At 40.1% G+C, this 14,749-nt stretch overlaps 2 protein-coding genes across 2 annotated transcripts; one reads left to right on the top strand and one right to left on the bottom strand.

The window, feature by feature from the left end:
- Positions 1–40: 40 nt before the first annotated feature.
- LOC146371562 (uncharacterized) lies at positions 41–6,686 on the bottom strand. Its single transcript, XM_084952790.1, has 3 exons — positions 6,265–6,686; positions 4,463–4,597; positions 41–1,604 (listed from the first exon to the last, which is right to left on the bottom strand). Exons 2-3 carry the CDS (start codon positions 4,479–4,481, stop codon positions 214–216), a joined length of 1,410 nt encoding a protein of 469 aa, XP_084808916.1. The 5' UTR covers positions 4,482–4,597; positions 6,265–6,686; the 3' UTR covers positions 41–213.
- Positions 6,687–6,706: 20 nt separating this feature from the next.
- Positions 6,707–13,512, top strand: naga (N-acetylgalactosaminidase, alpha). The gene is made up of 9 exons (XM_084952791.1): positions 6,707–6,919; positions 7,413–7,569; positions 7,836–7,976; positions 8,263–8,474; positions 8,567–8,661; positions 8,778–8,939; positions 9,613–9,810; positions 9,915–10,055; positions 12,771–13,512. The coding sequence occupies exons 2-9, from the start codon at positions 7,415–7,417 to the stop codon at positions 12,972–12,974; spliced, it is 1,308 nt and encodes a 435-aa protein (XP_084808917.1). The 5' UTR covers positions 6,707–6,919; positions 7,413–7,414; the 3' UTR covers positions 12,975–13,512.
- Positions 13,513–14,749: the final 1,237 nt, after the last annotated feature.

The following is a 14,749-nucleotide window of genomic DNA, read 5'->3' as shown; positions in this document are numbered from 1 at the left end:
AAAAAAGAAGAAGAAAGGTCACTGAAATAAAAAAAAAAAAGAAAGCTTTCTGATGTTTTTATTTAACACTGGTATCCACAACAGCACATTAAAACACGAGCATGTTATCTGTATAACAGATACCATGCCTTATGACACTGCATTTAATGTTTTTGCCTCAAGTTTTTTACTTGCAAAAATGCAACACAAGAACATTTACAGACAGATGTAAACTTAGTCTCTGTGAGCGTTTGTGGTTGGTGGTGATTTTCCTATCATGCCGCTTAGAGCGCTCCCCAAAGCCAACACTATGGCCGTTAGGACTCCCACAGTCCCCAGTTTCCCCAGAGCTGCAGTGCCCAGCGCTGCAGCCCCAAGTGCCCCGGCTCCAATAGGTGCTGCTGCTGCGGTGACCGTTTCCATGCCGATTTCTTTTATTAGCACAGGCCCCGTGAGGAGGCCCTTTTGCAGATTCACCTCAGTGTGGAACGGGCTCTTTGGTGCACCCAGAACAAATGCCCCTACCGCAACAAGGGTGATTGTTACAAGTTCTGATGCGGTGAACGGACTTGCTTTAAGTAACTGGCATTCTGCTGCCACAACTGCACCGACGATGACCGAACCTAAAACTGCTAAAGTTGAATTCTTTGACTGAAATGCCCGTCTTGCTGCAACACTCGCGGCTCCAAGTGAGACCCCTGCAGCTGTGGCCGCCCCTAGCGTCCCTGCTGTGCTGCCTCGGGCCCCTAGAGAGGAGCTCCACTGCAGAATGGCTCTCAAAGCCACTGATGTCATTATAGCAACTCCCAAAGCGACCTTTCCAGCCACCTCTGGACCCAGTCCGACCATGGCCACAGTTCCCAGGCCAGCTCCAAGCAGCGCCGCAGACAGATAGGCCACCCAGAGGACTGACTGCAGCATCACAACCACCTCTTCTTTTGACCCGTCTACTGCTTCACCTGCCCCTAAACCCACAAAAAATCCCAGAATCCCCACAAAAACAGAGTAGAAGAATATTCTCTCCAGCAGTTTGCACCCAGTTTTAGATTTGGGTCTTCGAGGGACACGGACTGTTAGTAGCCTTCGAAGGACAAAGAGGACAACGATAGTCAGAATCATGCTAATGAGTCCAAAAAAGGCTCCCAACTGTCCATACACTACACTGAGGTATAGAGTGGTGAAGATGATCAACAGAGCTGTGGTCATGTCGTTAATGTTGGAATACGAGTAGACGAAAAGGACCAGAGCACCTTGCACCACAATGTAGATCCACGGTGGAAGGACGCCCGCTAACAATCCAGTAGTGACAGCACCCACCACAACAGAGGCTCCTGTTGTGGCCTCTGCTAACCAGGGCAGTCTCACTCCAACTTTACTCAACAGTGTCATCACCATAGCAGCGAGGAGGAAACCACTTCCAAGACATAAGAGTACCGAGGTGAACACAAGGCATGCCGTCACTACTGCAACACCTGTGGAACCGGCCCGTCCAGCAGCCAGAGTTGCAGCGTTAAGCAGGAGGCCATCTTCAGTCAGAGTGGGTTCAACTGCAAATAATGCAGCTTCTCCGAACACAAAACCTGCCGCTCCACTTCCAACGAGGGCTGACACCACACCAAAAACACCTGAAATAAAAAAGGAGTTAAGTCAAGTACTGTCTACTGTTTTACACTTGAAAGCAAATGTAAGCACTTCTAAGTATATGCATTCAGTTTGTATTACTCTAGTAGTCATCTGGAATAAGGTTTCCTTTCTAGAAAAGTGTTTTCATCCCACAAAATTTTACCTGACTTCATAAAACATAAACAACCACTAGAAACTAAAAAAGGATTTGTTCCTCATTACATTACTTCTCTGTTATATTTAAGGGGGGAAAATAGAGTTGTAGTCAGAAGTTGAGATCCACTTATCATGGGCAAGCATGTCATAATCATTTTGGGTTTGTAATGATTTCTTAGCACTTTCTTTTTCCAGGGTGTAATTATTGAGCAGCATACATTATTAATGACTGCAAATACAAGAATTGGGTGCACAAGTTTGAATCTCGAGTCCACACAAGGCAAATATATACATACACAATCATCTTTAAATAAGTGGTGCTGAACGTCTTAACTTGAGAAGGTAAAGGCCTATCAACTTCTTGTTGGTGATCATGATTGACTATAACAAGCAATTTCTGTTTTCTAGCTTAAAAAGGATTTCTCTGACAGAATTCACTGGATTGACAAGTTGAGGTCTGTTAAAGCCATTTGTAAACAACCTCAGATTTCAAGTTCATCAGCTCAAACAATGCTATCTAAGTATAGAGTAAAAAGTGTCACCACTTTGCCAAGGTGAGAAAGAAGACCCAAACTGTCACCCTCAGATGAGAGGAAATAGGTTAGGATGTTCAGAAATAACCCAGGAACCACAAAGGCTCAAGCCTGCCATGAACAGGAAACTGCATCACCAGTGTCACTATCCACAGTGAAGCCAGTTTTACATCACCATGGGTGAGAAAACCCTGCTTCAAAAACTAAAATTGGCATCTGCCAACATGGACAAGCCAAATGCCTTCTGGAGGCAGGTTTTATGGCAAAACGAGATAAAGATTGAGATATATGGCCATAGGGCTGTTCGATATAACGATATATATCGGATGATGATATAAAAACATCTATCATTTCATTTTACGCTATCGTTTGTTTCGTGGTGTTGCAAAATAAACTGTTTACGACAATATTTTTTCATCGTTCTGATGGTCACTGTAGTGGCTATATTAATTTCTTAAAGTTCTCTCTTTCTCTTATATGTAATATAACCACACTACTGACGGACAAGCGCCTGTTTTTATGCGTTGTCGTTAGCGACAGCGACGGTAACACCTTCGCGTGTCCGCTTGTTTATGTTCCACATAAACCTTTCACAATAAAGCTCAAGATCCTGTTGAGACTTTTCAAAATAAACAGAATCACGTGAAAGAGCAGATTATTTACGGATGAGAAGTAAAAAAGAGCCGCCAGGTGCTAAAAAATAAACCTTAGACTCAAATGTTAGAACAGGCAACCCGCAGCACGCCGTGTAATAAATACAAAGAAAACGGCGGCAGTTACAATTTATGTCTAAAAATGTATAGTTTCATGCATCAGTTAAAACACTCGACTCCGGGTAAAGGACGCGCAGCTGGAAACACTTCACGCTGCCGGGATTCACAGAATTTACAGAAAATGTTAAATTTTTGTGATTTATATCATTATCGGGACGATAGAATTCTTATATCGGGATATGAGATTTTGGTCATATCGCACAGCCCTATCTGGCCACAGTTACAAGACACATAATTGGAGGAGTAAAGGTGAGGCTTTCACGAATGCTGTACCAACTGTCAAGCATGGTGGTGGTAGCATCATGCTCTACTGCCAGTGGTACTGCCACGTTGCACAAATCGGGTGTTCCAACTGGACAACAATCCGCAAAACACATCAAAACTGGTTTCGGAATGGATAAAGCAGGCTAACATTAATAATCTGGAATGGTCTTCTAAAAGTGCCGACCTCAACCATGTCGAAAATGTGTGGACTATGCTTGAATTCCAGTTCTGTGTCACTAAACCAACCACCTGAAATTAACTCTAATTTCTTCATAAAGATTCAAATATCCAGCCAGAATTGTGTCAGAAGCTTGCTACCAAAAGCATGTGGTGGAAGTGTAATATTAGTGGAGATGTATGTATGTATGTATATTTGAGTTTGTATGTACTTTTGACTGTGTGTGGATCTGAGAAAATTCAAAAGAAATGTAAACATTTTGTACTCAATTCTTGTTTTTAAAAGTTGTTAAAGAGGTATGCTGTACAATCATTACCACAGTAGAAAAAATAGTTCAAAGGGAATCTTCAAAAGCCCCAAATTACCATGTAACTCATACCCATGATGACAGTGATCACAAATGCAGGTTTGACTTCACTTGTTTATCTGACAGCTACAATTTCAGGAAGTTGAAACTAGGAAGTCTGTTTATTTCAGCTGGCCCATTATTTGCAAGAGGTCACCACGGGTGGATTAAATGCTGTTATTTATGTGTAATGTGCCACATTTACACTGTGATATTGCAAGTTTGCTAACTTGTATGCGGAGATTGTTCTGCACATGCGCGAACCTGCTCTTGTCACTTTAAAGGGAAAATGAAAACGAGTGGACAACAGAAAGTTGAAACCAGGAAGTCTGTTTAAACCTAAAAAAGGACAAAAAACGTTTCAACAGACCAGCTACCCACCCTGAAGTCTATGTCAATATAGACCATTCTCTCCAAATGAGAGATATTAAACCCTCGTCTGCAATTGTTTTCATTTAGTTAGCTCTGGAGCATGCCTGCAGTTTTTACATCCGTGTGATATAACCCTTGGGTCCATTACATAGAGGTAGCTGCTGTATGGATTTTTAATATACTGTTTAAACCCCTGGTTTATTTAATTTTAAGTAGTTTTTGCAGCTTAGTATCTTACCCAGGCTTGCGTCTGCCATGTTTCCCTGTGTAGCAGCTCATAGGTTTCACCGTTTCCTGTTTGATGTCACGTTTGACACACCATGGTCTGAGCCAATCAGAAAAACAAAAAAGCTGCGCGCGTCAGTGCGTCACCCTAATAGTCCAGTGTAAAAACAAAACAAAAAAAAAAAAAAGAAACAGTAAACAACTGTAAAATATACAGTAATATACAAATGTTTTGGACCATCTCTTATATTTTGCTTCAAAGCAGCCTGAATTTCGTCCTTTTTTTTTTTTTTTTAAAGCTTTCTAAACGTTTTTCAGAGTTTTTCTTTGTACATGAGCTACTTTATCACTTTCAGCCCAGTCACCCTACCTGACCATTATCTCAGGACTGTTTGTACTCTTTGTTCAGACAATTAACACCGACCTGTGAATCTTTCAAGCATAAAAAAGGCACCCAATTCAAGGGATGAACCCTTGAACCCTCTACACATAGCAAAGAACTGATTTAAAATAGCATCTTTAATCACGTTGTTACTAGCAGCCTGTCAAAATACAGTACTTTATTCCCGTGTCTTTAATTACATCTATGAAAAACGACAATAATAAAAGAACCTCCACTTTCTACCAAAGTGAGAGTCAGAAGACTATCTTATAGCATTTATCATCTATGAATTTTTAGCAACTTTCAAAGCAACTAAATCCAGGTTTTGTGGTTCCAAATTTTGTATTCCAAGTGCTCTTCCTGCCGGATGTGGATATGTTTATATATTTGCTGTAATAATTCTAATAATAGAACTTCCTCTCTGAGGAAGAAGCAGTAGTTATTTTGTTCATCACACAAGGACATCACCAGGATTGTGACGCCAAATGAGAGGTGAAGGCTACTACAATCTATAGCTTTTTATGAACAACATTGTATGAACGATTTGATCACATTTAACATCACCTCATTAAATATAAACAGTTCGAAACTGGAATAGGTGTTTATTAGATCAAATTAGCTACAGAACTGAGGTAAATAAACGTAATCCAGAGCTTCCCAAAGTGTGGGGTCCGCCCCCTAGGGGGGGCGCAGAGCCATTGCAAGGGGGGCGCAGTATGAAAAGGGGGGGAAAAAACCCCAAACGCTTGGACACTGCTAGCACAGGGTGCCCACACAAACGTAAAGCAGGAGATGAAGCATAGCTGAATAGGTTTCCAAACCAACTTCATTCTAAGCCAAAGACTAGAAAATATGGTGAAGCATATCTTCCCTTTGGTTTCACCTGCACAAGTGCCAGTCCCCTGCATAATTGGTTTTCCCTGCGTTGGGAGCACCCGCTGGGCTCTTCAAATCATGGACAAACAGTATCCCACATAATTGATTTTTAGTTCACAAACACTTGTTGTAATGACTAACTACTCCTGACATTTTAGAGATGTTAGCTCTTTATACAGTAAAGTTACAGTGGGATACAAATAATATCAGCCTGATCCTGCTATGATTTGTTCCCTCGGTTCAAATCACGACAAACAGGATCCCACAGTTGTTTATTTTTTTAAACCCATTTTGCACAGAGAGGCATTTTTTGAAAAATATATTGATAACAATGTTGAATATTATTACACAGGGGGAAAAAAAACCAACTACACAAATAATCACACCGTGATGCCTCTGCCTTTCTAAAGGGAGGGACAGTAACTGCGTGTGTATGTAAGCGTGTAAAAACTGCAGATAGTCAGATTAACAGTATTTTGTCTCTATCTGCCATTCTGCAATTCATCTCATGTAAACAATAACGTGGCGCACAGTCTGACGTGAGAAAAGGCACATACCTTTGACATTGCATGATGAACTCTGTATTCCTCGTCCACACGTAAACGCAAAAAAGGACTTTTATAAAATCTCCGTTTTCGGTGATTCGAAACACGTGTGGACGAAAGGTCCAAAGGCATAGAAACAGCTGCGTTTTCAAAAATACCGGTGTAGGTGTGGACGTAGCATAAAAGAGTTAGTAGTTTACTTTCTTACTACCTGTAATTTATTGGAGATTACTTGTATTTGCCTAATTGTTTACTAAATGTTTGAGGTGTGTGGTTGTAGGATGTGTTTGTGCGTGCGTGCGAGCGCGCGCGGGGGGTGGGGGTGGGGGGCAACATTTTCCTTGTAAAACAAAGGGGGGCCTAGCAAAATAGAGTTTGGGAACCACTGTAATCAACGGTCTCCCCGGCGGTTTTTCTCTCGCTTCCTGTTTTGTGGTCAGCTGATAGGGTTCCTTTGTCACGTGGCTCCCACTTCCTTGTCATGTGTACTTAGTTGCAGATTCCCCTACAGTAGGACCGAGCAGATTTTCTTTTATCACAGCATTTATTTAAAGAAGTGAGGGAGAGACCAGAGACAAGAGCACAGAATCGGACCGCAGGAGGCTGAGCTCTTGGTCTTATTTGCTCTTTCTAGCTTTCAGTTTCCAAGAGCCGTGATCGGACTAGAGTGAGTTCAGCTTTTCATTTCATACATTATTCAGCAAATCCCTTCGTTTAAATAATTTAAACGTGTATTAAATTCCCTGCGTTTTAAATTGCTAGAATAATTGTTGTCTATGCCAGATTAGTTATACGTAATAAGCTACCGTCAAGTTAGTGTTTATAATACAAAAAACTCGCTTGAGATCGAGTGTTGCGTATTTACAAGAACCAAATGACGATCATGTTGCGAACAGCTTTTATATTCTAACTTTTATTTAGCAGAACATCGTTTATATAAGCATATGGTTTTTATTTGGTCATCTGACACAATCAGTCTATTTCACTGGTAAGTCACCGAGCAGGTTGTTTTGCGTTCACACCCATGTCAGGTGATTATTCGTCAGGTGCTGCAATCATTAACCTGCATTTTGCCGTTTAGTCTTCTGGACGTACTCTTCTGGCTCATCTTTGACACACTGCTCTGACATCTGATTCAGCTTGTAATTTTGTATTTGCAGAAATGCATGTTGCAGTGCTCTTTTTTGCCTTTGCGCTCACTGGGACCACTTTGGCCCTTGACAATGGACTGATGAGGACCCCTCCCATGGGGTGGTTGGCATGGGAACGATATCGATGTGATATTGACTGTGAAAACGACCCAAAGAACTGCATCAGGTAAGCCAAAATTTTGAATGTGTACCACCAGGCTTGATTGTATTGAAAACTTAAAAGGTATTTAGGTATTATAACTATAATGGTCTAGTCTCAGTTTTATAGAGATATAATAACAGGATATAACAAAAGCCAGTAGAAGCAGTTGGTTTGAACAGAATATCTAATAGATATGGTAGTGCTCTTTACACTCTTATCTTCAAATGCAGTATCAGTGTAAATAGGAATGCGATTGAGACAATTATGAAACATCTTTGTCCTTCTTCCAGTGAGAATCTGTTCATGGACATGGCAGACAGACTTGCAGAGGATGGCTGGAAGGAACTCGGCTACGTCTACGTGAACATAGATGACTGCTGGTCTTCCAAACAAAGAGACGATCAGGGACGGCTGCAGCCTGATCCTAAGAGGTGCAGTATTTGCTGCGTGAGCACAAAGACCATTGTAAACATATATCTGTTATTGGCCTACAGCCAGTGAAGTAGTGTGACAGTCATACAATCATGTGAAAAGCAAAACACAGTACTCAGGAGATTCATAGCAGGTATGTTTTAGTGTCAGCACAAATATGAATTTTCACTTCCCTGGAAAGTGCAAAAGGAAATTGGATTACAGGATTAAAAAAAATCATGCTGTGGTTACAAAATGAAAGCTGAAGGCTTTTTAAAATGTGTGTGTTTGATATTACTCTTTCAGGTTTCCAGGAGGAATCAAAAAGCTGGCACACTACTTGCATAACAGAGGCCTAAAGCTGGGCATCTATGGGGACATGGGCAAACTCACATGTGGGGGCTACCCTGGCACTCCGCTGGATAAGATCGAATTAGACGCTCAAACATTTGCAGACTGGGAGGTGGATATGTTTAAATATGACGGCTGTTACTCTAATGCCACGGAGCAAGAGCTGGGTAAAATCACAAGACTGAACCTTTTCTGTGTGGATATTAAGATATTGCTGATTGGACCTCATTTGAGATCTCCTGTTCACTGTTTTGAACAGGTTACCCTCTCATGTCAAAGGCTTTAAATGCTACAGGGCGTCCCATTGGCTATTCCTGCAGCTGGCCTGCCTACCAGGGTGGGCTGCCACCTAAGGTACAATTAAAATCCAAAATACTTTTTGATGTTTTGTTCGAATCCTGTTTTAATACTTAAAAAAGGGAATCTTAGTATTTGCTTCTTCACTATATGAAACTGATGCGTGTTTTTAGGTAAATTACACTCAGCTGGGTGAGATCTGCAACCTGTGGCGTAACTATGGTGACATCCAGGACTCTTGGGACAGTGTACTGAACATTGTTGACTGGTTCTTTGAAAATCAGGACGCCCTGACACCTGCAGCAGGTCCTGGAAGGTGGAACGACCCTGATATGGTTTGTTTAATTGAAATTTGTACTGTCTCCCCCAAATATAAACATATTTATAATAATAATAATAATAATAATAATAATAATAATAATAATAATAATAATAATAGTTACAAAGTGCTTTATAGAATAGTATAAACAATAGAAAAGCCACATATACGTTTCACTTACAGATACATGAACAAACACAAAATCTACCATATGATTAGAGATTCATTCCAAACCAAAAGCTCATCTACAAAAACGGGTTTTCAGAAGTTGTTTAAAACAAACCACAGAATCAGCTGGCCTGTTAGGCTGAGGAAGACCATTTCACAGTTTGGACGCCATCACCTTAAAAGCACGATCACCTCTGGTTTAAAAATCAGAGCGAGGGGCAGGTGGAGATGGTGTTTAGAGGACCAGAGAGGCTGGCTACAGTGATACATTCACAGAAACTCTGCTATATAAGCAGGAGCCTGTCTATGTAGAGCTTTACACGTTAATAACAGGATTTTATATTTGTCTATATTTACTGTCTCTGCTTACTCTACGATTTAAACCTCTGCAGTGCTCTACATATATATTTGTTCTGCACAAATCATTCAGCTACACCTCCATACTGAAAGATAGATTGCATGTACTACAGACTACAGCCTCCAATTTAATTCTTTGGTGTGAAAATTTTTAATCTTCACAGCTGATTATTGGCGACTTTGGCCTCAGCATGGAACAGTCTCGTTCTCAGATGGCTCTCTGGGCGATCATGGCGGCTCCTCTTTTCATGTCTAATGACCTCCGCACCATCTCCAGCAGTGCCCAGAGCATCCTGCGGAACAAAATGGCCATCGGCATCAACCAGGATGCCCTGGGTATCCAGGGAAGACGCATTGTGAAGGTGAAGCACAATTTAGTAGATACATTTCTTTTTTTAAATGACTCTTTTTGTGGACTTTTGTGCAATGTTTTTTGTTTCATTGTTCACATTTTTCCTTTTCCCAGGAGAAAAGTGGCATTGAAGTGTTCTGGCGCCCCCTGTCAAAAAATGCCAGCGCTTTATTGTTCTTCAGCCGTCGCACAGACATGCCCTATCGCTACACGACTTCCCTCAGCAAACTCAACTACACCGCAGGCAGCTACAAGGTATGTGTTTATAGACTTAGGAGGGATGTGTATCGTGTTTCGACCTGGTTCACTCGGGGTGAGAGGGGTAATTTTGGCAAGCAAGGTTGACTCAGACTTCCCTGTTTTTGAAGTTTCAAAGTTAACAACGTAAAACAGCACTACAGAAAACAAACGGGGAAAAACAATTCCAAGAAACAAACAAACAAAAGATTGAAATATATTCAAATATTATAGCATTATAGCACGGTACATGACTCAGTCTTTTATTAGGATTACGTGAATAAAATTAAATCATGTGCTGCACTAACCTACCAAAATCATCCAAGTAGAGCAACTCCTAATCTGTGATCAGTTGGGGTGGTGTGAAATGTGGAAGCTAACACCTGACCCAGTCTCCAGGGTGTGGCGAGTGTCTCAAACGACAACCAAAAAAACAAGTTACACATCAACAAAGTATCAACTGCAAGTCCAGCTCATCATACACAAGGACAGATCACGGGGGCAGGCTGGTGACATTAAATCAGAGCTGCCCTGGGTGACAGTCAGGCTTCTTGTTTAAAGCAGGTGTAGTTATTATGGTTGGAGCACTGGAACTCAGGCACTGGTCCAATGAGTCATACTGGAAGAGAACACCAAATGGGAGCTGTCAGGATGGCAAGCTGGATGTCATACAACTGCTGGCTCCAGTTCTTATTTCGCACTAAGCAAGCACAGAAAATTTGCATAGTCACTCATGCTAGTGCTGAAACTGCTGCAGCAGGTCAGGGCAGTTGTGCGAGCTTAACTGGTGTTGGTATTCAATTCAATTCAATTTTATTTATATAGCGCCAAATCACAACAAAAGTCGCTTCAAGGCGCTTTATATTGTACAGTAGATCGCACAATAATAGATACAGAGAAAAACCCAACAATCATATGACCCCCTGTGAGCAAGCACTTTGGCGACAGTGGGACGGAAAACTCCCTTTTAACAGGAAGAAACCTCCGGCAGAACAGGCTCAGGGAGGGGCGGGGCCATCTGCTGCGACCGGTTGGGGTGAAAGAAGGAAGACAGGATCAAGACATGCTGTGGAAGAGAGACAGATTTACGGAAACATATGTGTTGTAGGTCTTTTAGGATATCAATTGAATGACTAAAACAACAAAACATCGTGGGTATGTTTTATATAAAATCCCTTTAAGCTGAACACGATAAAAAAAATTCTGCAAATGCAGTCACACTAAAAGGTAAAGGAGATGTAGTAATGCTGGGCCTTTACATACACCACATTGACAAAAGTTTGACAGTATGGTGTATATGCATTAACATTAACAAGATTTAAAAACAGCCCAACAATTGTGTCCCCTGGGCTTCATCACATGGGTTTCTAGTCTGGAGAAGATATTAGGTGTGTAATGTGGAGATGGCTTTCATCTGTGTATATTGTGTATAGTCCCTGGGCTGTTCCTTTCCCTCTGACCTAGAGATTTAGAATTCAGCCATAATACACCAGTTGGACATCTGTTCCCTGCCACTCTACAAATTCAGTAGAATCTTTCTGAACATTATTAATATACAATATGAAGAAGAGTCGAAACCATTTATTAGCGGGCAATATTGTTGGCCGGTATTAGTTATTGGTGTCAGCATTATAACAGCTACTGAATGAAAATTAGGAAAAGAGAGGGGTGAAACACCCTTCAACCCTGTTAGGATTGCTGTCTTTGAATATTTTTTTTCCACCAGGGGGCACTCTGCAACTTCTTTGTTTTGAAGTCTCAAAGAAAACAAATATTGACAGTATTGTACTTTTAAATATAGCTATCATATTTGACCAAATATTAGTATCCGTATCAGAGAGAGAAAGAAAGAGAGATCCATAGCTTTGGTGCTAAGGTTTGGAAGGCATAATCCTCTATGGTTTTCAGACAGGTGTAGAATCCCCAGTAGACCACTATCAGTGTACCTAAGGATCCAGTTTTGAGAATTAGCGTGAAGTAGCTTGACAATATAAGTGGGGGCCTCTCCTCATAAGGCCACGACAGTAAGATTTTAAATTGATATCTGAAATTAACTGGAAGCCAGTGCAGACTCTTTAGCAATGGGGTTATATGAGAAAATATCACACCATTTTGGACAGCTTAACGGCGATTTATAGAAGCCTTTGACAGACAAGGAAAAAGGGCATTACAACAGGCTAATTGGGACGAGACGAAGGCATCAAGCTTCTCCAATTCACCCTGAGAGACAACAGTCCTGAGTTTAGTGATATTTCTTAAGTGAAGAAAGCAAAGAGGGGGTCAAAGATTCAGAGGTTTTACAGTGGATGAGAAAGATCCCAATAATTGTCTAATTTGGGGCTTAATGCTCTCTGGAGCCAGAATTAAACAATCTATCTTGTCTGTATTAAGCTGCAGAAAATTGTTTGCCATCCAACCATTAATTTACTTAAGACAGTCCATTAGAATGGATAGTTTATCCAATTCATAAGGTTTAAAAGAAAGGTACAGCTGAATATCATCTGCATACAGATGATAGGAAATGGATTTAAAATTACTACTAATATGGCCTAGTGGTAGGATATACAATGAGAACAACAAGGGACTTAGAACAGATCTTTAAGTAACACATGATGAGAATCTAGCTACATCTGACCAAAGGTTTCCCACTGAGACCAAAAGTGTTCTATCAGCAAGATGTCTGTCTTTATACTTGCTAGAGAAATTCACTTCTGTTTCCCGTCTTCTTTGTAGGTTTTCAATGTCTTCACAGATGAGACCGCATCGCTCAAAGACTCCACTGAATTTGTAGTGTCAGTGAACCCCACAGGGGTGGTGATGTGGTACGTCTCTGCACCTGCCAAATTCAACCTCCGCCAGTTCTATCAAGGGGGCACGCTCCATGGTCGTGTCTATGATGATCGTGAGGAAAATGCCATTCCACGGGTTTTCCTCTGATCGCTCACAGACCCCACTTTCTAATCCTTAAGTTTTTGTCTTTTACCTCAGTAGTAATGTCTTGATGATCGAATGATTTGTTTCTATCTAAGCACAGGTGCAGGCGCATAGCTCTGAACTGTGTTTTACAATTGCCTCTTCCAAGTAAGAACATGCTTGAAACTCAGGGTCATCCACTTTACATCTGTATATGGCACAAATGTGCTCTTGTTGATGCGATCTCCAGCTGAATCTTCACTTGAAAGTAACTGGGCCACAAGAGTTTCTGTGCTCAACAGTAATGAGAGATGATGATTTTAAAATTTTATCTGAGATGTGCCAAAGCACAGTCACTGATCCCAGATCGGCACTGTGACTGAGAGGTCTTCACTTGTCTTAGATTTTGTTTTTTAATAGAGATCAGTCTTTGTCAGCTCAGAAAGACTAAAGTGGAAACAAGTTTTAGAAAAAACTCATTAATGATTTATATGTTTTTATTTGACTTAAGTAAACAATTTACCATCAAATTCTCTAAATAAATGAAAACGCTGTATTTCAATTCTTCGGGTTTCCTTTCAGTGATTACACGCTACATACTACAACTACATAGTACATACAAACATATGCAACAGAGTGCTTTGATTTTTGCACTATACATCCATTTATTAGCATATGAGTAATATGGGTTCCAGCCAGCTCCTACAAGCTTTTTCAAAGGTACTAAGATGTTTTTCACTTTTAGCTTTCACTTCCCAGTTCTTTGTCGCAAAGTGACATCTCTTAAGGTCAGTTTAGTTCCAGTTCTGTTATCTATAAAATTTATTTTTTGTTGTGTGTGGGTTTTTTTTTTTCAATAATACAAAAAAACCCTGTCATCAAGTAGTTCTTGGTATTGAATGCACTTTCACTGTACTGTTATCTAAAGCAGGGCTGTTAAAATCATTTTATATCCCCTTAAAACCTGAGCTATGAAGTGATTGCCAGAAAATTCAATTTTTTTGAAAATGGAGAGTTTATTGAACCAACTGACATATTTGTTTAAAAAAAAATAAAATTTTACTTTCCATATATGACTTTTTATTTTTTCCCTATTGCTAACTCTTGCATTTAAAAAAAAAATGCTTAACTTTATTGTGTAATTCATTAACATTTTGCAGTGGGGAAAAATATCCCACTGATGTTAAAATCTCAAAACCTCATAAAAAACTGTACGTATTAAATGTGATACACTGGGCATTAATGAGTTAAAATTGACCCATTTTCCCATTAACTTAGAAACAAGCAAAACAAAAAAATATTTTAATTGTTCCTCTTTCTTTCAATATAAAGAAATTTAAACCCTGAAATGTCTCAAGTAAAAGAAATACAAGTCCATTGTTACGTCTTAGTATTTTTTACACTTTATAAATTAAACACAGTTGTAGTAAGTCGAATTAAGCTCCCAGCATGATGCTTTGGGCTTAAATTTTAGAAATACAAAAAAGACTATGTCAAGTATTTGTGAAGTAATTACATCACTACATCTTTACTGTTAAATGACAAAGAGAAAATGTCCTTTTTACTGTGAACCAACTTTGAAAAGATACATTTCTATATTAACTAGTAACAAAACTGTCAAAACTAGTTAAATGTGTAAATTTGTGCCTTCCTTCTTTGCATTTCTCATGGTCTAATATAGCCTATCGTTAGCAACGTGAAGTCTTTTTAACTTTGAATTAATAAATGATCACTCAAGGACCCCCTTGTGGTTTAGTACCTATATACAGAAATGTAACATACAGATTTGGTTGGCAGAC

The sequence above is a fragment of the Perissodus microlepis genome, chromosome 15, assembly GCF_051167445.1.
Source record: "Perissodus microlepis isolate ML-2025 ecotype Zambia chromosome 15, ASM5116744v1, whole genome shotgun sequence".
NCBI lineage: Eukaryota > Metazoa > Chordata > Actinopteri > Cichliformes > Cichlidae > Perissodus > Perissodus microlepis.
This window is presented reverse-complemented; position numbering and strand designations above follow the sequence as displayed.

What these genes read in the sequence shown, in the direction of transcription:
- naga (XM_084952791.1), top strand. Translation starts at nt 7,415, where the DNA reads ATGCATGTTGCAGTGCTCTTTTTTGCCTTTGCGCTCACTGGGACCACT. An exon ending in GACCCAAAGAACTGCATCAG is followed by an intron (nt 7,570 to 7,835) that starts GTAAGCCAAAAT and finishes TCCTTCTTCCAG; the next exon opens with TGAGAATCTGTTCATGGACA. An exon ending in GGTGGAACGACCCTGATATG is followed by an intron (nt 8,940 to 9,612) that starts GTTTGTTTAATT and finishes TAATCTTCACAG; the next exon opens with CTGATTATTGGCGACTTTGG.